At 40.8% G+C, this 24,386-nt stretch overlaps 1 protein-coding gene across 6 annotated transcripts in view; it reads right to left on the bottom strand.

The window, feature by feature from the left end:
* tlk2 (tousled-like kinase 2) overlaps nucleotides 1-24,386 on the bottom strand; it is a 206,894-nt gene that overhangs the window by 76,134 nt on the left and 106,374 nt on the right. For all 6 annotated transcript variants that reach the window (XM_072561853.1, XM_072561854.1, XM_072561849.1 and 3 more), the window contains 5 exons: nucleotides 22,069-22,161; nucleotides 9,718-9,828; nucleotides 7,432-7,568; nucleotides 3,129-3,281; nucleotides 100-166 (listed from right to left, as the gene is read on the bottom strand). In XM_072561853.1, coding sequence (XP_072417954.1) covers nucleotides 100-166; nucleotides 3,129-3,281; nucleotides 7,432-7,568; nucleotides 9,718-9,828; nucleotides 22,069-22,161 — 561 coding nt within the window. The remainder of the gene's footprint in view (nucleotides 1-99; nucleotides 167-3,128; nucleotides 3,282-7,431; nucleotides 7,569-9,717; nucleotides 9,829-22,068; nucleotides 22,162-24,386) is intronic.

The raw sequence follows: 24,386 nt of genomic DNA, 5'->3' as shown, positions 1-24,386 counted from the left end.
AGAAACAGACTGAATCTATCTTTGAAGCAGTGACCCCCTTTTGGACCCCAGTTTGGAATAGAACATAATCCTTTGGCACAGGTTGAAAGCTTAACAAACCTTCTTTAAATGGCCTAATCTTAGTTTGAAGATTTCTTCCTGTTCGTGGTATTCTGCTAAAGTCAAGCTGCAAAAATGAAAAACAAGTTAATAGATTTCTGCTGAGATTAATTCTGGCATCACAGATTACAGCACATCCTTGAGAATTTTATGTTGAAACATTTTCACTCAGGGTTTAAAAACTATTCAGGACCATTTACTTAGCAAACTTCAAGCTTGGTGAAATGCACTATGCCTCAAGATTTGGTCTAATTCAAAATAAACTGGTACAGAGGAACCTCGATTATCCAAAAGGGACCTCAAGGTGCTGATAGAAACATTACGTCAAAGATCTTGTTTCAACCATGATTGTGTCTTTTGCTTACAGATACAATGATTAAAAACAAACTCGGCTCACTGAAAAGCTGCCAAGAACAGTCCAGGCACCCTCTCTAAATGACTGACCTACCATTCTCTCTCTCTCTGTCCACCCACACTTTCCCTGGAGGTCCACACAGGGATACTTTAAATCCCCTTCCCCAACATCGTCCTGTACAGGATAGAGGTGGAACCTGTATAAATTTTCTATATGCGTGTGTGCACGCCCTCGCACTCTATTTGGAGGCAGCAGCAGTCTTACTATTGGTATATGGTCCGGCTGCTGAGGAAAGAGGGTGGGGCTGCAGACAGGTCTTTGATGGTGGGTGGGAATGAATGGGTGGGCAGGATTGGGAGAGGAGTAGGGACAGCAGGGTTGGATGTAGGCGGGGATGCGGGGTGGACACTGATGGGGTTGGGGACAGGTGGAGCGGACGAGGTTGGGGGCAGGCAGGGGTGGGGTGGGAGCGGACAGTGTTGGAGGCGGGCAGTGTGGGAGCGGATGGGGACAGGGTGGGGGGGCAGGGTGGGGTGGAGGCGGACGGGGTTGGGGGCAGGCACGGGGCGTGAGCGGACAGGTTTTGGGGTGGGGTGGGAGCGGACAGTGTTGGAAGCGGATGGTGTGGGAGCAGATAGGGGCAGGGTGGGAAGGCGGGGTGGAGGCGGACGGGGTTGGGGGGCAGGCATGAGGCGTGAGTGGACGGGTTTCGGGGCGGGGTGGGAGCGGACGGGGTTGGGGGCAGGCGGGGAGGCGGACGGGGTTGGGGGCAGGCATGAGGCATGAGCGGACGGGTTTTGGGGCGGGGTGGGAGTGGACGGGGTTGGGGGCAGGCGGTGTGGGAGTGGATGGGGGCAGGTTGGGAGGCGAACGGGGTTGGGGGCCGACAGGGAGTCGGGGTCTGGCGCACAGTATGCTTTTGCCTAATCTCTTGAAAGGGGAGCAGACTTCACAGAAAACTCTGAGCCCCAGAGGAAATCAATTAGCCAAATAATCAATTATCCAAACAAAATAGTGCCTGCCCATCACGTTTGGATAATCGAGGTTCATCTGTAGATGGTTCGTTATGCACGCAAGTTTCCAGTTTGCCTTCCACCTGAAAGTCAGCACCTCTTGACAAGGTAGCACTCGCTCAGTGCATTAAAAAAAACCCAAAGGTAGTTCCTCGAGCAGCTGTGATTGCAGACAAAAAAACGTGGCTTGATCTCAAGTAATAACACTATAGTGAATGGCTACTTTTTACGTAAAACTCAATAAAGCTACACAATTCCTCCCAACTATTTTGGAAAATATCACAATTCCCCATAAAGAAAGTGAATACAAAAGCACATCTGTATTCCTTGTTACTTGCCATATTCAAAAAGATATGATTACTTTTTAAACATAAACCTAAAGGAAATACAACTTTAATGAATTAGGTCAAGTTTGATGTGTAAATTACATTTTTTGATCTTCACTAGCAAACCAAGGCATTCCTTTTTAAAATTACCACGAATTGTATGTGGACAAGAAAGAAAGATTAAAGCACCATGTAAGTTCAATAACATCAACCATGAAAAGCATATGATGATCCTCAATTACAAACACTGTATGTCGATATTTTTCTCTCAATAATAACTGGTGAGTGTAGTATCCAGGGACTTCTGATAAAATTTCAAAACTAAAAAATGCTCAATTGCTATTGGTAATTTCAAATGATTTGATGTAAATTCATACCACATATGATAAGAATTTATAGGAGAGGCATTCACAGCAATTGAATGGAAGCTACCAGGTGCTACTGGAGTGGGAAGGAAAAGAGGAGAAAGGACAGCAACCTTTCAAACATTGGGTGCTGATTTGACAGCAACATGACAAGGCCATCTTGTCTTTCCACGCAGAGATGGCGGCACAGAAGATGTAACAGAAAATTTATGACATGAGCAAGATTTTCTAACTGCTTTGTTAGGCATTCTTCATCATCAATTTTTGATGTAATTTTGAGGGGTTCATGCCATCTGGACAGTGTACTACTTAAATTAAATCTGTTATAAAAAACTTTCCCCACGAGGTCCCAAGGCATGACAGGAGGTATGAACTCTAGTAAATATTCTTCATCAGGTGGCATCTGCCTATGGCAACTTTAGTGAACAAATTATTCTGTTGCAAATACAACTTAAATATCTAGGAATACTTCATTCCAAAGCAGAATTCCACCAACAGATGTTGCCAAGCATCCAAAGTGGCTCAATACGAGTTGCAAATGTTTTATGCCAAATTTCCAGGAATACAGGTAAAGATAGTTACAATTAGGTCTGTTATCAAATGCTGTCAAACTGATGCACTGTTCAATGGGACTCTGGAGGCCCTCTGAAAGCTGCTCATAAAATGACTGCTATTTCCTCCTTACACATTTTTTCAACAGAGATGCAAAGATGAGAAACCAGGTCTGTTTTCAGCCCAGTTATGACTATTTATCCATTACCAAGGAACAGTGATCACGAACATCCATTCCTTGTTGTCTTTTGTAATAGCAGACATATTTATAGGAGGAGGATTTCAGGACTAAGTGCAGACTCTGAAAGCCATCAGGTAAGCAGGTCAAAAATGATTTTAAAAAGACCAGAAGGGCCAATTAATTGACTGTACAGCTGAATAGTCACTTTAAGATCAATTTGCTTGCAACCTGACTCACGTCTCGTTTTCTGCTCCGTTTGCTTTGTTCTTCCTCTGTTTTTGCTCATTATTTGTAGGTGGCATCTGACACATGGCTGCTGGTTTCCGTTTTGCTAACAGCTTCCTTTGTCGCTCAATCTCCTCTCGCTGGGTGTTTATCCGCTCCTGCTGTCTGCATAACAAATAAAACATTAAAGTGGTGCAGAAGCAACTTGGAGAGAATACCATTGGCAAGGAAATTTTGGCAGGATTTGCTTAAATAATTCAACTCTGTTAACAAGTTTTAATGGACCAAACATGGTACATCTGCAACCAGCCTCAACTGCCGAGTCCTCCATCTTTCATGCCTCCATGCACTTGTAGACACACACACAAACAAGCTAGACATCATCAAGGAGTGTTCTCTTCACAGGCTAATAAATAATCATCTTAAATTCAACATTTGCTTTGTTTTGGGGATTAAAATAAAATTATTTGGGTATGAACATAGGAGGGATAATTAATAAGTTTGTAAATGACACCAAAATTAGAGTGGACAGTGAAGAAGTTTACCTCAGAGTACAACAGGATTTTGATCAGACAGGACAATGGGTTGAGGAGTGGTGGATGGATTTAATTTAGATAAATGTGAGGTGCTGCATTTTAGAAAGGCAAATCAGGGCAGGACTGATTACTGTAAGTTCCTGGAGAGTGTTGCTGAACAAAGATCTTGGAGTGTAGGTTCATAGTTCCTTGAAAGTGGAGTCTCAGGTAGATAAGAAAGTGAAGGCAGCGTTTGGTATGGCTCCCTTTATTGGTCAGCGCATTGAGTATAGGAGTTGGGAAGCCATGTTGCTGCTGTACAGGGCACTGGTTTGGCCACTTCTGGAAAATTGTGTGCAATTCTGGCTCCCTCCTATAGGAAGGATGTTGTGAAATCTGAAAGGTTTCAGAAAAGATTTATAAGGATGTTACCAGGGTTGAAAGGTTTGAGCTATAGGGAAAGATTCGGTAGGTTGGGGCTGTTTTTTCTGGAACGTCAGAGGTTGAGGGGTGATCTTACAAAGGTTTATAAAATCACGAGGGGCAAGAACTAGAGGGAATAAGTATACGGTGAGAGAGGGTAGATTTTAAAGGAACGTAAGGGGTGACTTTTTCACGCAAGGGTGGTGCATGTATGGAATGAGCTGCCAGAGGAAGTGGTAGAGGCTGGTACAATTACAACATTTAAAAGACATCTGGATGGGTACATGAATAGGAAGGGTTTAGAGGGATATGGGCCGGGTGCTGGCAGGTTGGACTAGATTGGGTTGGGATATCTGGTCAGCATGGACGGGTTGGACCGAAGGATCTGTTTCCATGCTGTACATCTCTATGACTCTATGGTTGGCATGAACAAGCTGGACCAAAAGGACTGAATCTGTGCCGTACACCTCAATGGCTCTAAAATGGAACAGAAGAACAAAATAATATGTATATTCTTACAGGGCAATGCGATTTTTAAAAATCTGGTTACGGGATGTGTCATTATTAGCATGACGAGAATTTTTGTCCATACCCAATTTCCTTTGAAAAGGTAATGGTGATAAGCTACCTTTGAACTACTACAGTCCACTTGGTGTACGCACATCCACAGTATTTGTTTTGGAAGAAACATCCAGGATGTTGACCCAACAATGGAAGAATGGCGTTATAGTTTCAAACCAGGATGATTGGTGGTGTTGCCTTCAATCTGCTGCCCTTGCTCTTCTCAATGGCACAGGTTACAGGTTTGGGTGTTGCTGTTACAGAGTCAGAGTTGTACAGCACGGAAACAGACCCTTTGGTCCAACTCGTCCAGGCCGACCAGATATCCTAAGTTAACCTAGTACCATTGCCAGTATTTGTTCCATATCCCTCTAAACTCTTCCTATTCATATATCCATCCTTTAAATGGTGTAATTGTACCAGCTTCCACCACTCCCTCTGGCAGCTTGTTCTATATATGCATCTACCTGTGTGAAAAAGTTGCCCCTTTACATTCCTTTTAAATATTTCCCCTCTCACCTTAAATTTATGCCCCTCTAGTTTTGAACTAGCCTACCCTGGGAAAAAGATTTTAAATATTACACAATACCAGGTTATAGTGTTGACAACAGGTTTAACTAGAAGCACTAGCTTTTGGAGTGCTACTCCTTCATCAGGTGGTTGTGAAGCACACAATTATAGGACACAGAATTTATAGCAAAAGTTTACAGTGTGATGTAACTGAAATTATACATTGAAAAATACCTTGATTGTTTAAGTGTCTCACCTGTTAGAATGACCACGTTAGTTTCACTTCTTTCATATGTAAATCACAAAACTTTTTTTCAAAAGTTACATTCTCAAGTGAACTTTAACAATTGGTGTCAGCCCAGATAATGTGTTGAAGGTGTTAGCCCCCTGTGTGCTGCAGTCTGTGCCAAAATGTTTAGATTGATTCTGATCTAAAAAATGAATTAACAGAATCTTACATGGATTCATGTAGTTTCTGAACAAAGTACAATGTGTGTGTGTGTGTGTGGGGAGTGGGGAGTTGAGAGTGTCTGTGAGAGAGAGTGTGTGCCCGCGTGTGTGTGAGTGTAAAGGGGTCTAAGTCTGTGAGAGGGTGCATGTGTGAATCTGTAGGAGTGTGCGTGTGTCTGTGGGAGAGTACCAATGGTAAAGGCAATGAATATTTAAATGTGGAGCACTAATCAAGCAGGCAGCTTTTACGTAGATGAGATTGAGCTTGAGTGTTATTGTAGCTGCACTCATCAAGCCAAGTGGGGGAGCATTCAATCATACTGATGACTTGGATCAACAGGCTTTCGAAAGTAGATTGTGAGTTACTTGACACAGGTTATGTAGGCTCCGACCTGTTCTTCCCACCGCAAAATTTATATGCCCTTCCAGTTAAGTTCCAAATCAATTATTACTTCCACCAAGTTGAAAGTGGGAGCAACAGGCCAGGGTTTGTTCAAGCTTATCAGCTGCTGATCCAGAAAATGTGGGATTGTGTGGCAATGGGAATCCAATTTCTACCTGCAATTGATGCTAGTATGTTTCTCCTTTAGATCCTTCATCTAAAAAGGTTTATTTATTTCCGTTCTGCTCTAACCTAGTGAGTTACTTTATTTTATCAGTCAATCCTCTTCCCTACTTGTTGTAATTTTCTGGCGTCCTTTATAAGTCTCCTTCTTATATCTGTATTTCTGCAGCTTGCCTTTCTTACTCGTCCTCTGATGACTTCGGTGATTATTCATGGAAGGATTACATGCCTTTGAGGACTTACTGACAGTACAATTTTACTGCATATCTTCTTTTTAGAAACCATTCAGCTCTCAGTACAAGATGTTAATACATCAAAATATCAAAAACGTGATCGCTCAATTTCCTTCCTCACCACAGTCTTATCTGTCCAGTGGAACATCATTGGCTGCAGACTTTTAATACTTGAACAAAATGCCAAACATAATATTATTCTTCAGCTCTCAATAGGAAATCACTACAAGCAGATTCTGTAGTGCACACCTGACTTTCAGGGCAAAGTGAGGACTGCAGATGCTGGAAATCAGAGTCTAGATTAGAGTGGTGCTGGAAAAGCACAGCAGGTCAGGCAGAGGAGATGACCTGGGGGGTTGCAGTGAGAGAGAGAGACTCACTGAGATTCTTGTGGAGAGAGGAGGAAAAGATGCCTACCTTGAAGAAGTTCTCCTCTGCCACCTTCTCCCCAGCCTCACCCCCCCCCTCCCTTATCTCTCCACCCTGGAGACTCCCTGCCTTCATTCCTGATGAAGGGGTTTTGCCTGATGAAGTATGTTGCCTGACCTGCAGTGCTTTTCCAGCACCACTCTAATCTACATCTGACTTTCAGCCTATTCTAATGAAGAAAACCAAGTGGGCCCAAGAAAGGGTGGTCAAACACATCGCTGAGGCGGGGAAGGTGAAAATCACTACCATGTTGGGATAAGCTGCATGAGGGTATGAAGCAGGAACATTAATGCGAATACTATGTGCCCATTTATAGTAATTCAGGAGGGAAACAGACCCTTCAGTCCAACCCGACATCTTAATCTAACCTAGTCCCATTTGCCAGCATTTAGCCCACTTCCATCTAAGTCCTTCCTATTCATATTCCGGCAGCTAATTCCATACACACACCACCTTCAGTGTGTAAAAAGTTACCCCGCAGGTCTCTTTTTAACCTTTTCCCTCTCACTTTAAATCTATAACCTCTAGTTTTGGGCTCCCTCACTCAAGGAAAAAAAGACTATACAACCTGACCCTATTTCTGCATTTTCATATATTGCTAGTCAGAGCTCTCAGTGGTCAGTACTTACTTAATAAGATTCTGAAATGCGTAGCCATCTGTCCATTGCTCAGTGAATGAAGCTCCATGCCGCACCGTTGTGAAGTGCCCAAGTCGCAGACGGTCCTGCATACTTTTGTCTCGACAGGCGAGCTTCTCCTGTTTTGACTAAATATTTTTTTAAAAAGCAATGGATTAAAAAAAACTACACATTAAATTGCTAACTCTTCATCCACTGAATTTGCTGTGCTCACAAAGAATGACATCCTAGGATCACAAAACTAGAAAGGCTGATGAAACTAAGACCACTGTACACCCATTTATCTAAATATTCTCTTATTTCTTTTTCCTCTGTCTTCCAAAGTTTCCCCAAAATAGTGACATCCTGTGACTGACATTACTGACTGTGGAAAGAATATTGAACCAGACACTCAGCATCTTGTCCCCTTTTGACAATATACCAACTATCAACAGTCCACAAGCAAGCAGACTGGGAAAAATAACACTCAACATCCTATTACTTTGGCATGCTTTCAAAATGCCACCACTTTGAATCTGACAAAATAACTGATTTAATATAGAATATAGAAAATAATTTGCGAAGTTCTGCCTCAGTGTCACTATCTGAGTTGAGCATTCAAATCGACTGTCTCCTTGGGAAATGGAGGTGAATCTTATATTGTGAGTCAACTACATGAATGAGACAGCATTAAAACAAATGGCTCTCCAGACAGATACCATTCACAATCGTTCTAGCTGCTGATCAACATACCCAATAAAATGGAGGCATTCCAAACCAAAATGTAAATGTATTCATTGTTAGTAGAAAATAATAAACACATTATAATAAATCACATTAAATCCCTAAGCAATTAAAATAGGAATTCTATTGAGTGTTTCTTATTATTTCATCCCAGTTATTGTATTGAGGAGATGGCAACCAATCGAATTTAGGGGAGAAGGCAAGAGACCACTCCTGTATGGTACGGGGACTGATTAAGAATGCTCAAAATCTGCAAGAATCATTTAAACTGGATGAAAACAAAATGCAACAAAATACGTTTTAAAAAATTCATTTACAGGAAGTAAACAAGGCTGACTGGGCCAGCATTTATTAATCATCCCTCGTTGCCCTTGAAAATATCATGGTGAGCTGCCTTCTTGAACTTCTGCATTTCATTTGTTGTAGGTTGACCTATGTTGCAGTTAGGGGGACAGTTATAGGGTTTTGACCCAGCAACACTAATGGAACAGCAATACATTTCAATTTCAGGGTGGCGAGTGGGTTGGAAGGGTGATGCATAAAATGTTGGTGTTCCCATAAATCTGCTGTCCTTATCCTAGATGGCAGTGGTCATGGGTTTGAAAGGTGCTGCAGAAGCAGCTTTAGTGCATTTCTCTAGTGCATCTTGCAGACCACTGCTACTGGGGGTCAGTTGTAGTTGGAGTGAATAGTTATGGGTGTGGAGCCAGTCAAGTGGGCTGCTTTGACCTGGATGATACCAAGCTTCTTGAATGCCATTGGAGCTGTACTCAATCAGGCAAGTGGGAAATGTTCCACCACACTCCTGACTTGTCCCTATATTGAATAGACTTTAAGGAGTCAGACGCTAAGTGACTTACTACAAATTTCCTAGCTTCTGACGTGCTTTTGTAACTACAGCATTTATATAGCTAGTTCAGTCGAGTTCCTGGTCAATGGTAACCCCCAGGATGTTGACAGTAGGAGTATTCTGTGAATTGACAAGCCATGCGCAAGAGGATGGTACTGAAAGCACTTTCTATTTTACACAACAAGACTAGCCTCCACTCTTTCCTTCTTGGCCTCAGGGACTACAGTGGGGCCATTGCAAGAAACCAAGAATTAAAAGACTTGCGTTAAAGCCGATGGAGTACTTTTAGGAAAAGCTTGGCAACCAATTTGTGAAGAGCAAGAAGTCACAAAAAGCAATGTGATAATGACTTGTTTTGCACGGATGGCGGCTAAGAAATAATCATTGGCCAGGATACATCAACAAACTGTCTGCACTACTTGAAAATACTGCTATGGGATCTTTTGTATCTGTGAGAGACAGCAGACAGGCCATCATTTTAATGTTTGTTGACATTGAAAAAGTGACTAATAGAGAGTAAGACCTTGCTCAATGCCACACTGGTGGGAAAGCAGATGCTGCTAAAACAAAGTCAATCAAAAGTTTTCATGAAACCAAGTTATGTTCTTCAAAACATGAAAGTTCGCTCCACAAAGAATTCTACCAAGAGTTTCCAGTGGATCAGTCCTTTGAAGGTTAGCATCTCAAATTAATGTCCATAATACCTTTTCTATTAGTAGCTTTTTACTCATCGTCACACATTTATTTAACCGTTCTTTGTATCTTTCAAGCATTTTCTGTTGCTCATCTATTTGTCTTCTTAAATCACAATTCGTCTGAAAGAGAAAGAAAGAAAATCAATGACTCACTGCATTTAAAACAAAGTACAACAGCTTCTATCATTATTGATGATACCAACACTGCCTTTAATGACAAATAAAGAGCATGTCTAACGTATTTCACTGCAATTTTAAAAATTTCATTTTGTTGGTGAAAGAGTCATGGAGGGAAAAAACATTGCTGCCCTTCAATTGCACCCTCCTAGCTTACAGATGCCCTATTGGGAAAGTTAAAAACAGAGAGTGTACTGCAATTGAAATATTATGTTTGGGCATATATTACTGCAATACCTACAACAGTCCATTCTTTTTAGTAGGTTAACTAAAAAAAGAAAATAAAATCAGAAACTCCAATCCCGCGCTGCACATAGACAAGTTCTGAATCACTGAGGTGATAGAAATAGTTTCCACATTAATAACCGAAAAACTATCACAACTCTCCACACAGTAAAGCTCATTAGCTTGTGGGATATAAATCCACAGAAGTCACCGTAATTCCTTTACTAACAAAAGGGAGTTGTTGGGATGCAGCAGTGAATTAGATGCTGGCCTTGCAGCTTCTTATCCAGTCTAGCCTGAGATAATGGTTTCTTTGCTCAAGCTGGCTAGAAGCATCTTGCAAATGTTTAAAATATTGGACCACCCCAACTTGGCCCTCAGCAAAAAGCAGACAAAAGCTGGCACGGGGAAAGTTGGAAATCTCACTTGAAGGTCACTGTGGATGACTTATGAAGTGGAAAAAAAGTGTCATTAGACTTTGCAACACAGGTATGCAGTTTTGAAAAGGAAGATACTGATGCAAGGGGAGCTTTACTTGGAGGATGCTTTTACTGGGAAGTTGCTTGATAGTTCTCCATATTACTCAGGAATGTGCAAATTCTGACTCACCAAATATCAATCTTTCATGATCAGTAGTTCTTTTCCTGCCCTTTTTTTTGAAAAGATGTGCAACTAACCAAGACTGTAAAATGCTTTCTGCTTCTGACGGTAGTGAAGATAATCAATTATAAAATTCACCAAATGTCACTTTGAGGAACATCAGAACCACCAGAGAAGTAAAAACAACTTCATACATCTAAATTAAAAATAAATGCTTCTCCACCTCCAAGATAAATGTCAAGTTTTCCAAAATCATCACAACTGCCTTTAAATGGAAGATTTCCTGACAACAACCCCTAAAGAGATTCCTAATCATGTTTTACAGAAGTTGTGCATGTTTTTGAAGATTAGGTATTTAATCAGCTGAGGAAGTGGGCTGAAAATGGCAAATGGAGTTTAAAATAGATAATTGTGATCTCTTGCATTTTGGAAAGTCAAATCAAGGTAGGAATTTTATGGTGAAAGGTAGGCCTTAAGGAGTGGAATAGAGGTATCTTGGAGGTCAGGTTCACAGTTCCCTCAAAGTAGAGTCACAGGTAGATAGGGTTTTTGGCACACTGGCCTTCATCAGTCAGGGAAAGGAGTATAGAAGTTGTGTAGTTATGTTGGAGTTGTACAAGGCATTGGTGAGGCCGCACTTGGAGTATCGTGTTCAGTTTTGATCACCTTGCTATAGGAAGGTTGTTATTAAACTGGAAAGAATGCATAAGAAATTTACAAGGATGTTGCCAGGACTCAAGGGTCTGAGTTAGATGGAGAGGTCAGACAAGCTAGGCAAGGACGTTTTTCTTTAGAGAATAAGAGACTGAGGGGGGATTTTATAGAAGCGTATATGATCATGACAAGCATAGTTAGGGTAAACACACTCAATCTTTTTCCCCCAGAGTTGGGGAATCGAAGACTAGAGGGCATCAATTTAAGGTTAGAGGGGAACAAATAAAACAGAACCTGAGGAGCAACCTTTTGTACACAAAGGGTGGTGTGCATATGGGATGAGCTACCAGCATAAGTGGTTGAGGCAAGTAGATTAACAACATTCAAAAAGCATTTGAACAATTACATGGGTAGGAAAGGATTAGAAGGCTATGGGCCAAATGCAGAGAAATGGGTTTAGCGTGAACGGACATTTTGGCCAGCATGGACCAGTTTGGGTCAAAGAGCCTGTCTGTGATGTAGGACTCTAACTATGACAGAAAACAGGATGAGGCAAACCTTCCCTGGTGAAATCATTCACTGAATGGTACTGATTATTCCCCCAGTTCAGATCATAGATAACATTAGGAGCAGCTTGGGCAGTAAAGCAAGTCCAGAAGAACCATATTCACAAAAATATACATCTCAGCATATCAAATTATCTCAGTTAACATAATACTAAAGGTAAGCTACCCAACACAAGCAGTTTTACATAATATTTACAGCTTGTACTTGTGTTCAGGTTCCAACAGGATGTACTTTCACCTGCTGTGTTAGTAACGGCCATGTACTTTATCCCAATTTGGAGTTGAAGGGGCACACGGACTGCCAACATGCTCAATTTCTTTTGGCATGCAGCCAGGAGGCAGTGCATCACACGTTAGCTCAAACAAAGAGTTCACGGGCAGAGTGCACAGTGCTTAGAACAGTCGCACCATTCACGATTCATTTGCAAATTCAGTTCTCCAGCTGTTACTAGCCTTGCATCTTTCCCAACTTCAGACTAGACCATTTCCATAAGTTACTATATACACTGATGTGGTTGGCAAGAGTATGCACTGCTGAAACAAAATGCTAGAAAGATGCAGACTCTTTCCAGTTCGATTTTGTCACTAGGGACATTTACTTGCATTCCAGTATATTTTCTTTCACAGGATAAAAGAATCCACAAATAAAATCACTCTTTGGACTAAAGTCAGCTTCATTTCCAATTTGAAAGGGCAGCTCATTTCACAAACAGGACACGTCAGGACTGGGCTGCACAACAACAGGCTTCTTTCTGTCTCCAAGCTCACGTGGCTATATAACATGTTGGGAAATGGTCCATTTTCCCTTTACTGCCTGGTAGACACACACTTCAGTTTTAAGGTCATTTTAAAGAAAAAGACAATTATGACATGGGGAGCTGTTGCTTTCTAAGATATGGACACACAGACACAGACATAGACACACCCACCCACCCCAAAATGATATTTCAAGAGATTTACTTCAGCTGCACAACAGTCAGACTAAGATCATGGAAGCCCATGTTTGTCTTGAATCACCTGCTTTTCAAAAGTCTAAATTAGATTATGCAATAATGCTGATTTGCATTCTCCTTCTGAGAGTTTAAACTAATCCTTTACAAGGATTTGAATGATTCAATAATTTACAACTCATACGACAAAACAGGAATTTAGTGAAAATGACATCTTAACATTATGACAATTTGGACAAAAAATCTGGAATAAAACAACCCACTTTACAGCAATAATTATGAAGCATTTCTACCATTAAATCCATGAAAAAAAAAATCAGGCTTTTATCTCCTTTTTTACTAATCTCAAACACAATATTACCCATAATTAAGTAGACAATTTATGACTAGATCAGAATTAGAATTTAAAAATTAGTAACATAGGAATGTATCAGATTGAAGACCACTGCAGTTCACCTCCAGTATGAGAAACTATTCCTGTAAATATGGAAACCAAAATGGTATATAATATTCCAGATGTGATCTCACCAAAGGCTTGTACAATACTAAGGCTTTATTTGTGTACTCCAATCTCTTGCAATAAAAGCTAACATGCTATCCATTTTGTTCTATCTGCACATCTACTTTCTCTATTCTTTGTACAGGCACACTCAAATCTCTAAATAACACTTACAACTTTCATATCTTTTAAAGAATACACTGCTTTTCAATTCTTATAACAATCAGTCCTCACTACTCCTTACCTTTCCATTTAGCTTTGTATCATCAGTAAACTTAGATATATTACCCTCTGTTGCCTTTGACCAAGTCACTTATACAAATTGTAAATAGCTGAATTCCCAGCACTGATCCTTGCAGCACTTCACTATTCACTGCCTGCCAACTTGAAAATGCCATGTTTAAGCCTATTCTCTGCTTCCTGTCCCTTAACCAAACCTCTAACTGTGGTAATCTATTGCAGAATCCAGAAGAATAAATCTCTCTCTCTTCCAGGCATGGACTACTCACTGAAAAACTATTCCACAAGAGCCACTGCCTTCCAGAGCATCGTCCATTTGAACACCGTTCAATATAGTTTAGTCAGGAAGTGTTGATAAATATTTGACCAAGACAAGACATCCCAGTTGCTGTTGCTAGACAATGTACATCTTTCAACTTAAGGTTCCTGGATATCCATCAACTGTGAAACTCTTGGGTAATTTTCTCTCCTAATTTCATGGTAGGGAGAATGCAACTTCCAGTCTTTAGACATGTGCCCCAAGTTAAAGATGATCAGAAATAATACTTGGAACATGGAAGAAGCACAAAACCACAAATATTTTCTCTTCCCATCTAATTCTGGCAAACAGCAATTCGACCATGGAACTGACAGGCAAATTGGAATCAGTATTGGCTACATGAAATGCAATATCTTTTTTGGTGCTCCAGAAAATGAACTGGTTGCGTGCTTATAAAAACAAAACTCTCAACCCTTTGTGATTAGATGCTGGATTATTTAAAAATGATTTATATTATTTATGCTGTGTTCACGGATTATTGTGCATTATTACATCAACAACTATAATTGTTGTTAGACTGGATAAATAAGCCTATATGTATATTTGTCTGTTATTCTTGCTTCAATAGAATGAGAAAATATGGCCTTTATCTTACGCACTCTTCACCCCTGGGTTCACTATTGTGTACATTGTGAGTGCAAGGATTCAGGCTTTAACCATTAGGGCTTCCGAATATGCAATCTAACCATGAATATGGAAACCTATTGCAAATAAGCCAAAAACTACACCAGCATCATTTCAACAAACAGAATGCAAACAACTGCAACTCTGTTTGTTAAAGTCTATCACACAAATTATAATATTAGCATTATTTTAGAGACACTCTGCTGGTGGATGTTCCTGAGTCTGGTGCCATCTGGTGGAACTGAAGAACAAAACAATGTCTTTGGAAAATCCAGTCTACACAAAGCAGGCCACCTACTACTCTAAAAGAAATCCAAATCCATCCTTAAGAAATGTCTATAAAATCACTACTTAGTTCAACCAGAATTTTTAAAATGTATGATTGCATAACCTGCTTCTCTGCCATTACCACAAAAAAAAATCAGCTTAACTCCCCACTATTGTATTTCTTTTAAAGTAGTTTAAAAAAATATACTTCACTGAACAAGCCCTAAAAAAGTAAATTATTTAAATCATTCCCATTCTGGTAGTTTGGGTGCCTCCTGGATGCTTATAAAAATGAAATGTATTAGTCACCTTTTCTATCTCACTCTCAGAACAAATCCAACGTCAGTTTTTCATCAATATTGCCATCAAACAGCTCCCCTACCAGGGAACATTTTTTACTGGGCAGTCAGTTCTGTAGCACTAGGTCACTGCCTAGACAGTCACAAACTGGAGCTGAAATTCTGTGCAGCACCAAGTTCGAAAACCTGTCACCAGACGCCCAAAGACGCTACTCAGTCATACTTCAAAAAAAAACTCAAATCTCAATTTCTGAAGAATCGGCTCACATCTACTCTATGAGGGAAATTAATGGATTTGAAAAGCCTGTTGTAGCCACACACATTCTCTCTATGCCTGCAGGGGATATAATGCCAGCCACATAAGTTAAATCAGCACTGCAAGTCCATTCAAAACATTGCACTGCGACTCGTTGGTTGGATGCTAGAACAACAAAAACATGTTTTGGCAAAATATGCTGAACAGAATTCCAATAGGGAACTCTTTTTGGCAGCCACTTGCAGAGCAATACCATTAGATCTACGTGCCGAATTAAAGCTGGGAGATTTTGTGGTTCAAAACATTTTGCAATAGAAAAGCACAAAAAAAAAGAAGACAATTTCAGTGGTTTTTGCATGAGACACATTCGATTCATATCATAGCAAGCCAAAATGTAAAACAACTAAGTTGGAGTCAACCATATGGATTAAAGTGTGGCTGTTTCAATGCAAGGGGTATCAGGAATCAGGAATCAGGGAATAACTTAAGAGCATGTTCCAGTACTTGGAACTACAATGTTGTGACCATAACAGAGACATGGATTTCACAGGGGCAGGAATGGTTGTTGGATGTTCCAGGGTTTAGATCTTTTAAAAAGAACAGTGATGAAGGGAAAATAGGAGGGCGAGTAGCATTGTTCGTTACAGAGTGCATCACAGCTGCAGAAAAGGAGATTGTTGAGGAGGGTGTGTCTACTGAATCAGTATGGGTGGAAGTCAGTAACAGGAAAGCAGCAGCTTATTGGGTGTTTTCTATTGACCCCCTCCCAATAGCAGTAGAGAGATGGAAGAACAGATTGGATAGCAGATTGGAAAGGTGCAGATGTAACAGCACTGTTGTTATAGGTGTCTTCAATTTTTCCAATATTGATTGGAACCTCTTTAGTGCAGATGGTCTGGATGGGGCTGATGATCTGGAGGTGTATCCAGGAAGCATTCCTGACTCAATATGTAGATAGAGCAACTTGCGGGGCAGCATCTTGGATTTGGCAACGAGCCAGGCCAGGGGTCAGATCTCAGTGGGAGGGCATTTTAGCGACAGTCACCACAACTGCCTCACCTTTACCATAGCCTTGGAGGGGATAGGAACAGCCAGTATGGGAAGATATTTAATTGGGGGAGGGAAAATCATACTGCTATTAGACAGGAGCTGTGGAGTATACATTGGGAACAATTATTCTACGGGAAATGTACAACAAATGTGAAGGCTGTTGCGAAAGTTGGATAACTTTGTCCCCAACAAGACAGGCAACAAGAGAAGAGTAGCTTCTCGTCAAGAGGAAAAAGGAAGCAATGATATGGCACAGCTTTAGAGGAAAACTGGGTAGCTAGGAAAGAATTCAAAAATGGACTGAGGAGAGTAGGAGGGGGAATGAAAAAGCCTTAGTGGGAAGGATTAGGGAAAACCCAAAGGCCTCCTACACTTAACGTGAGGAGTAACAGCATGATTAGAGAAAAGGTAGGGCCAATCAGGGATAGTGGAGGGAACTTGTGCCTGGAGTCTGAAGAGGTAGGGGAGGCCCAAAATGAGTTTTTTTTGCTTCAGTAATCACTAGAGAGAGGGACCTTGTTGATAGTGAGAACACCGTGGACCAGGTTAATAGGTTTGAACAAATTGATATTAAGGAAGTGGATGTGCTGGAAATTCTGGGAAGCATCAAGATAGATAAGGCCCCAGGGCCAGACCAGGTATATCCAAAGTTACTACGGGAAGCTAGAAATGAGACTGCTGTGCCTCTGGTGATGATCTTTGCAACCTCACTCTCCATGAGAGCAATACCAGCTGACTGGAGGGAGGTGAATGTTATGCCTTTGTCAAGAAAGGGAATTTAGAAATCCACGGGAATTACAGACCAGTCAGTCTTATGTCTGTGGCAAACAAGGTACTGGAAAGGATTCCAAGAGAAAGGATTTATGACTATTTGGAAAAACATACTTTGATTAAAGATAGTTAGTATGGCTTTGTGAGGGGCAAGTCATGCCTTACATACCTTACTGAGTTCTTTGAGGATGTGACAAGTTGATGAAGGGCGAGCAGTGGATGTGGTGTGTATAGATTTCAGTAAGGCATTTGATATGGCTCCCCATGGTAGGCTCATTCAGAAAGTTAGGAGGTATGGGATACAGGGAAATTTGGCCGTCTGATTACAGAATTGGCTGGCCAAAAGACAACAGCGAGTGGTAGTGGATGGAAAGCATTCTGACTGGAGGTTAGTGACTAGTGGTGGTCGCAGGGATCTGTTCTGGGCCTCTGCTCCTTGTAGTTTTTATAAGTGACTTGGATAAAGTAGTGGAAGGGTGGATTAATAAGTTTGCCAATGACATAAATGTCGGTACTGTTGTATATAGTGTCGAGGGCTGTTGCACTCTACAACACGACATTAACAGGATACAGAGCTGGGTTGAGAAGTGGCAGATGGAGTTCAGCCTGGATAAATGCGAAGTGATTTATTTTGGAAGGTTGCATTTGAATCCTGAATACACAGTTAAAGACAAGATTCATGGCAGTGTGGAAGAATAGCAGAATCTTGGGGTCCACAAACATAGATCCCTCAAAGTTGTCACACAAGTTGATAGGGTTGTGAAGAAGGCGTATGGTGTTTTGACTTTCATTAACAGAGGGATTGAGTTTAAGAGTTGCGAGGTTTTGCTGAAGCTCTATAAACCCCTGGTTAGACCACACATGGAATACTGTGTCTAGTTCTAGTTGCCTCATCATAGGAAGGATGTACATGCTTTAGAGACGGTGCAGAGGAGATTTACCAGGATGCTGCCTGGATTGGAAGGCTTGTCTTATGAAGAGAAGTTGAGTGAGTTAGGGATTTTCACACTGGCAAGAAGGAAGAGAGGTGACTTGATAGAGGTGTGCAAGGTAATGAGAGGCATTGATAGAGTAGATAGCCAGAGATTTTTCTCCAGGGCAGAAATGGCTGTTACGAGTGGTCATAGTTTTAAGGTGACTGGAGGAAGGTTTAGGGGAGATATCAGAGGTAGGTTCTTTACGCAGAGAGTGGTAGGTGCGTGGAATGCACTTCAAGTGGTGGTAATAGAGTCAGAGACATTAGGGACATTTAAGTGACTGCTGGACAAGCACATGGATGGCAGTAAATTGAGGGGTTAGGTTGAGTTGATCTTAGATTAAGACAAATGCTCGGCACAACATCATGAGCTAAAGGGCCTGTATTGTGCTGCACTGTTCTATGTTCTATATACACTGATATTAATCCATCCACATTAAAACAATAGTTTACCAAGGAGATTTCAGTCAAAGCTGAGACTCAGGCTGGCACATTTCAACTTGAGCGATAATCAAATATATGATGACTAAATGCAAGGACATCTCAGTTTGAATAACTCTCCAAATATTCAAAAGGTAGAAAGAAGTAGGGAGTGGTTAACTGCAGAAAAGAACTTCAAGGAGACTGGAGTTTCTGATGGAGCATTTCATCTTCAGCATGTTCAAGTTAAGGGAGGAGCACCTTTGTCTCCACCTGGAGAAAACATATATGCTTCCTCTGACCACCTACACTGGCCTGTATGCACTTTCCTTCATTATTTATAAAAACTAGTGGCCTTTGAAAATTACCTGCAATTTTCTTTCATGATGATAATGCAGACAATAGACAATAGATGCAGGAGTAGGCCATTCTGCCCTTCGAGCCAGCACCACCATGGCTGATGGATGGCTGATCATCCTCAATCAGTATCCTGTTCCTGCCTTATCTCCATAACCCTTGATTCCACTATCCTTGAGAGATCTATCCAACTCTTTCTTAAACGAATCCAGAGACTGGGCCTCCATTGCCCTCTGGGGCAGAGCATTCCACACACCCACCACTCTCTGGGTGAAAAAGGTTCTCCTCATCTCTGTCCTAAATGGCCTACCCCTTATTTTTAAGCTGTGTCCTCTGGTTCGGGACTCACCCATCAGCGGAAACATGTTTCCTGCCTCCAGAGTGTCTAATCCTTGAATAATCTTATACGTCTCAACCAGATCCCCTCTCAGTCTTCTAAACTCAAGGGTATACAAGCCCAGTCGCTCCAATTTTTCAACATAAGATAGTCCTGCCATTCCAGGAATTGACCTCGTGAACCTACACTGCACTCCCTCAATAGTCAGAATGTCTTTCCTCAAATTTGCAAACCAGAACTGCACACAATATTCCAGGTGCGGTCTCACCAGGGCCCTGTACAGCTGCAGAAGAACCTCTTTGCTTCTATACTCAATCCCTCTTGTTTATGAAGGACAGCGTGCTATTAGCTTTCTTCACTACCTGCTGTACCTGCATGCTTGCCTTCATTGAGTGGTACAAGAACACCCAGATCTCTTTGTACTGCCCCTTTACCTAAATTGACTCCATTTAGGTAATAATCTGCCTTCCTGTTCTTTCCACCAAAGTGGATAACCAAACATTTATCCACATTAAACTGCATCTGCCATGCATCTGTCCACTCATCTAACCTGTCCAGGTCACCCTGTAATCTCCGAACATCCTCCTCACATTTCACCCTGCCACCCAGCTTTGTATCATCAGCAAAGTTTCTAATGTTACTATTAATACCATCTTCTATATCATTAATATACATATTGGAAAAAGCTGCGGTCCCCGCGGTACCCCACTGTTCACCGCCTGCCATTCCGAAAGGGAGTCGTTTATCACTAATCTTTGTTTCCTGTCAGCCAAGCAATTTTCAGTCCAAGTCAGTATTTTGCCCCCAATACCATGCACCCTAATTTTGCTCACTAACTTCCTATGTGGGACTTTATCAAAGGCTTTCTGAAAGTCCTGGTACACTACATCTACTGGATCTCCCTTGTCTATCTTCAGAGTTACATCCTCAAAAAATTCCAGATTAGTCAAGCATGAGTTCCCCTTCATAAATCCAGGCTGGCTCTGACCTATCCTGTTACTGCTATCCAGATGTGTCATAATTTTAGCATCTTTCCAGCATTTTTCCCACCACTGAGGTCAGACTAACTGGTCTATGATTTCCTGCTTTCTCTCTCGCTCCTTTCTTAAAAAGTGGTACAACATTAGCCACCCCCCAATCCGCAGGAACTGATCCTGAATGTATGGAACTCTGGAAAATAATCACCAACGCATCCACGATTTCTAGAGCCACCTCCTTCAGTACCCTGGGATGTAGACCGTCAGGCCCTGGGGATTTATCAGCCTTCAGACCTAACAGTCTCTCCAACACCAATTCCTGGCAAATAGAAGTTCCCTTCAGTTCAGGTCCTTCAGCCACTCAGGGAGATTGCTCGTGTCTTTCCCAGTGAACACAGATCTGAAGTACCAATTCAACTCTTCTGCCATTTCTTTGTTCCCCGTAATATATTCCCCTGTTTCTGTCTTCAAGGGCCCAATTTTAGTCTTAACCATTTTTTTCCCTTTCACATACCTAAAACAGCTTTTACTATCCTCCTTTATATTTTTGGCCAGTTTACCTTTGTACCTCATTTTTTCTCTGCGTATTTCCTTCTTAGTAATCCTCTGTTGTTCTTTAAAAGCTTCCCAGTCCTCCGTTTTCCCACTCATCTTTGCTATGTTATACTTTTTCTCTTTTGACTTTATATGTTTCTTAACTTCCCTCGTCAGCCACGGCCACCCCTGCCTCCTCATAGGATCTTTCTTCCTTTTGGAATGAACTGATCCTGCATCTTCTGCATTATATCCAGAAATATCCGCCATTGTTCCTCCACTGTCATCCCTGCTAAGGTATTGCACCATTGAACTTTGGCCAGCTCCTCCCTCATAGCTCCATAGTTCCCTTTATTCAACTGAAATATTGTCACTACCGATTGTACCCTCTTCCTTTCAAATTGCAGATTGAAGCTTATTGTATTATGGTCACTACTGCCTAATGGTTTCTTCACTTCGAGGTCCCTGATCAATTCTGGTTCGTTGCACAATACCAGATCCAGAATTGCCTTCTCCCTGGTAGGCTCTAGCACCTGCGGTTCTAAGAATCCATCTCGGAGGCACTCCACAAAGTCTTTTTCTTGAGATGCAATACCATCCTGATTCTCCCAGTCTACCTGCAAGTTGAAATCCCCCATAACAACTGTAGTAACATGGGTGGGATCAGACTGCAGCAGTAGCTTAGTGTCTTACAGAACCACTGAGCCTGAAGCAAGCCTGTTAACACAGCACCTCTCTTCCACAGGGAGTACAGTTGCATTCTTTGCATGTATTATAAACTCAGGACTAACTCTGTTTATTATAACATTAATGCTACTGACAGATAATTTATGCTCAGTCATTTGATGGCTCAAGAGATGCCAAAGGAAAAAAAGTAGCCAATTAAACTGGACCATTAGACACAGGTGATCTACTTGTCTTTTCATGTTGATATAATTCTAGACAATATTCTGAAGTGGTTCTCCACGATACAGTAGCATTGGCCACAAATACGGTTTACTTTTGCAGATGGAGTCTACTTTCATTAATTCTGTCTTCATATCTTTCTCATTGTCTTTATTTAAGTTTAAAACCTAATTTCAGACCCAGGTTTCTCACCTTCAAACTAAATGGGAGATTCAATCAAGTTATGATCACTTACCAACTGATTTCCTCTCCACTATACCAGTTACTCTGTCATGGGTGTAAAGTGATTTTAAGATATACCTCTGCAGTTCACTAAATTTAAAAAACACAGACTTAGTCAAAAACAGATTTTTTACCCTCAGTAAATCATCAATTCTTCCCTCCTTTTTCTCCAGGTCAGAACTTTTGCTGCTTTCCAGGGCAGTTAGTTTTTCCAGCGTGAAGTCTGTCTGCAAACACATGAAACTGTTTCTTTAGTAATTTTTTTTTAAATGCAGCTTTCAGAGAAGAACAACAGATAACAGACAGACAGAATATATGATTTATTTTAACTCAATTCTTGCATTCCCATTTTGTAAGCATGATCAACAACTATGAATGATTTATATGCACATAATTAGTTTCTGGCATCTGGGTAAAAATAATCAAATATTTGCACATTGTTTAATTATTATTTTCCAAACTTGCAAAATTTCAAAATTCAAATGTTAACTGATCTAAAACGTTATTATTTTAGCTGAAATAAGAAGTGAACAGGGAATCATGTAAAATGAATATTTCTCATATTATGTTATATCACTATCTCTGGACATGGAATCTAGCCAACAGTCCAATATGATGTGTTTGCAACTCTAACACAAGCCTTATTTTAGAAATTCAGTGCATCAATGCAACATGTCTTAACATGGTGAACATTAGACAGGGATGTTCCTCTCCACGGGCTTTCAGTTTTATGAGCTTTGAAACAAATATTTATAAATGAATGTAAATGAGCAGGACAAGTGACACAAGCACACATGATGTAACCAGCAGCCCCTAACCCCAACAAAACACACTTTCTCCAAATTCCCAACACCACCTCTTCCAAACCCCAAGTTAAAACAGGAACAAAAACAACTTAAGGGAGCGATTTTGAATTGCAAATACATGTAGATCTAAACATTTATTTAACTATTCTGGATTAGACTCGACAAATTAAAAGCCAAAGATTGAAATGAGATCCGAGTGTTAGGAGGAACGGTTGTAACAAACATATGGAATGAGATATTCAAAGATGCTCAGTGCTAATTCCTTTCAAAATGAAACGGCACTAGTAATGGGTTGTAAGATGAAGTTAAGCATTCAATTAATGTAGAAGCAAAAGCACTCCACAGATTGCAGGAAGATGGTAGCTTTCTGGTAGTATCAGTCAACAATGAAACGGGAGGTAAACGTTTATGTGCTGGGACATGGGTTCAAATCCATCATAGCAGAATTTGAAATCAATTAATAAAATCTGGTACTGAAAGCTAAACAATAGTAACTATAAAACAATCAATCGTCATAAAAACCCAACTGATTCAGTAGTGCCCTTTCGAGAAAGAGATCTACAATCCTTATCAGGCATGACCTACACCTAACATCTAAAGACCCTCAGCAATGTAGCTGTGTAAATAAGGGTTAATTATATACTGGGACTGCAAATTCAAAATAGCAGATGTTCTAGGGGCAATTTAATAGAAAAGTCATAAAGTCATTTGGACCAGTGACCCAATTGCATCAATTCAAAGAAAGTATGTTATTGTAGTCAAGTGCTTGAAAGGGAGAGAACCCCAATACTGTTCATCAATGGAAGGTTTATGTTGCTGAGTTTACAACAGAGCAGAAAGCTATTAGTTTTGGCTTCAGACAGATGGTTCAAAAGTTTCAATTTAGAATAAATGGGAGTTCAGTTTCTCCTAGCAGGAGAAGCAGGTTTTTAGTTCGGAAGAACCAGTCACCCTAGCTGATGTGCTTTAATTTGTGCAGCTTCTAAGCCAGGAGAACTTGGATAGAGGTCTTCATGTTATTAGAAATGAAGAAGTTTAGACTATCTGGATTGTCAAAGGTTCATGATCCTGGACTTGGAAAGAAATAGTAAAACTGTCTCCACAGTCCACAGAAAAGGAGCTTAGAAACAAGTTAAGAAAAAACCCAAATAGTTCAGACAGAAACAAAAGATCTCTGGAATTGAGTATTTTTAAAAAGGATTGCACTGGGAAACAGGTTGAACCCTTGTTTTGCTGTTCATGTGTGAAATAAACTTAACAATCAAATAGGAAATTTTGACAAGAACAGAACAGTTATGTACTGCTGTTAAAGAACATATGCAGTCTCATGGGAATATGTTCCAGTGACTGGTAACTAATTGCAACAATTAAACATGATCCATCGAGTCAGGTTTCCTTCTGGGATCTGACTTGCCCAGTATTCTAATCAGCTATGCTCATAATAAATGACCTGCGTGTCATTAGGAGCAAGCATCAAGGGCAATCGGGATGGGGAACAAATGGTGGTTCACATCCAGTGAAAGAATGAGAAAAGAAACATAGTGGTTTCTACATTGTTGAAGATCATGGATGTGCCATCTACGCAACTGACTCCTTGTCAATCAAAAATGGTCCCAACTCAGCCATGAACATATTCAATGCCCAGT

Source organism: Chiloscyllium punctatum, chromosome 42 (assembly GCF_047496795.1).
Source record: "Chiloscyllium punctatum isolate Juve2018m chromosome 42, sChiPun1.3, whole genome shotgun sequence".
NCBI classification, from domain to species: Eukaryota; Metazoa; Chordata; class Chondrichthyes; order Orectolobiformes; family Hemiscylliidae; genus Chiloscyllium; species Chiloscyllium punctatum.
This window is presented reverse-complemented; position numbering and strand designations above follow the sequence as displayed.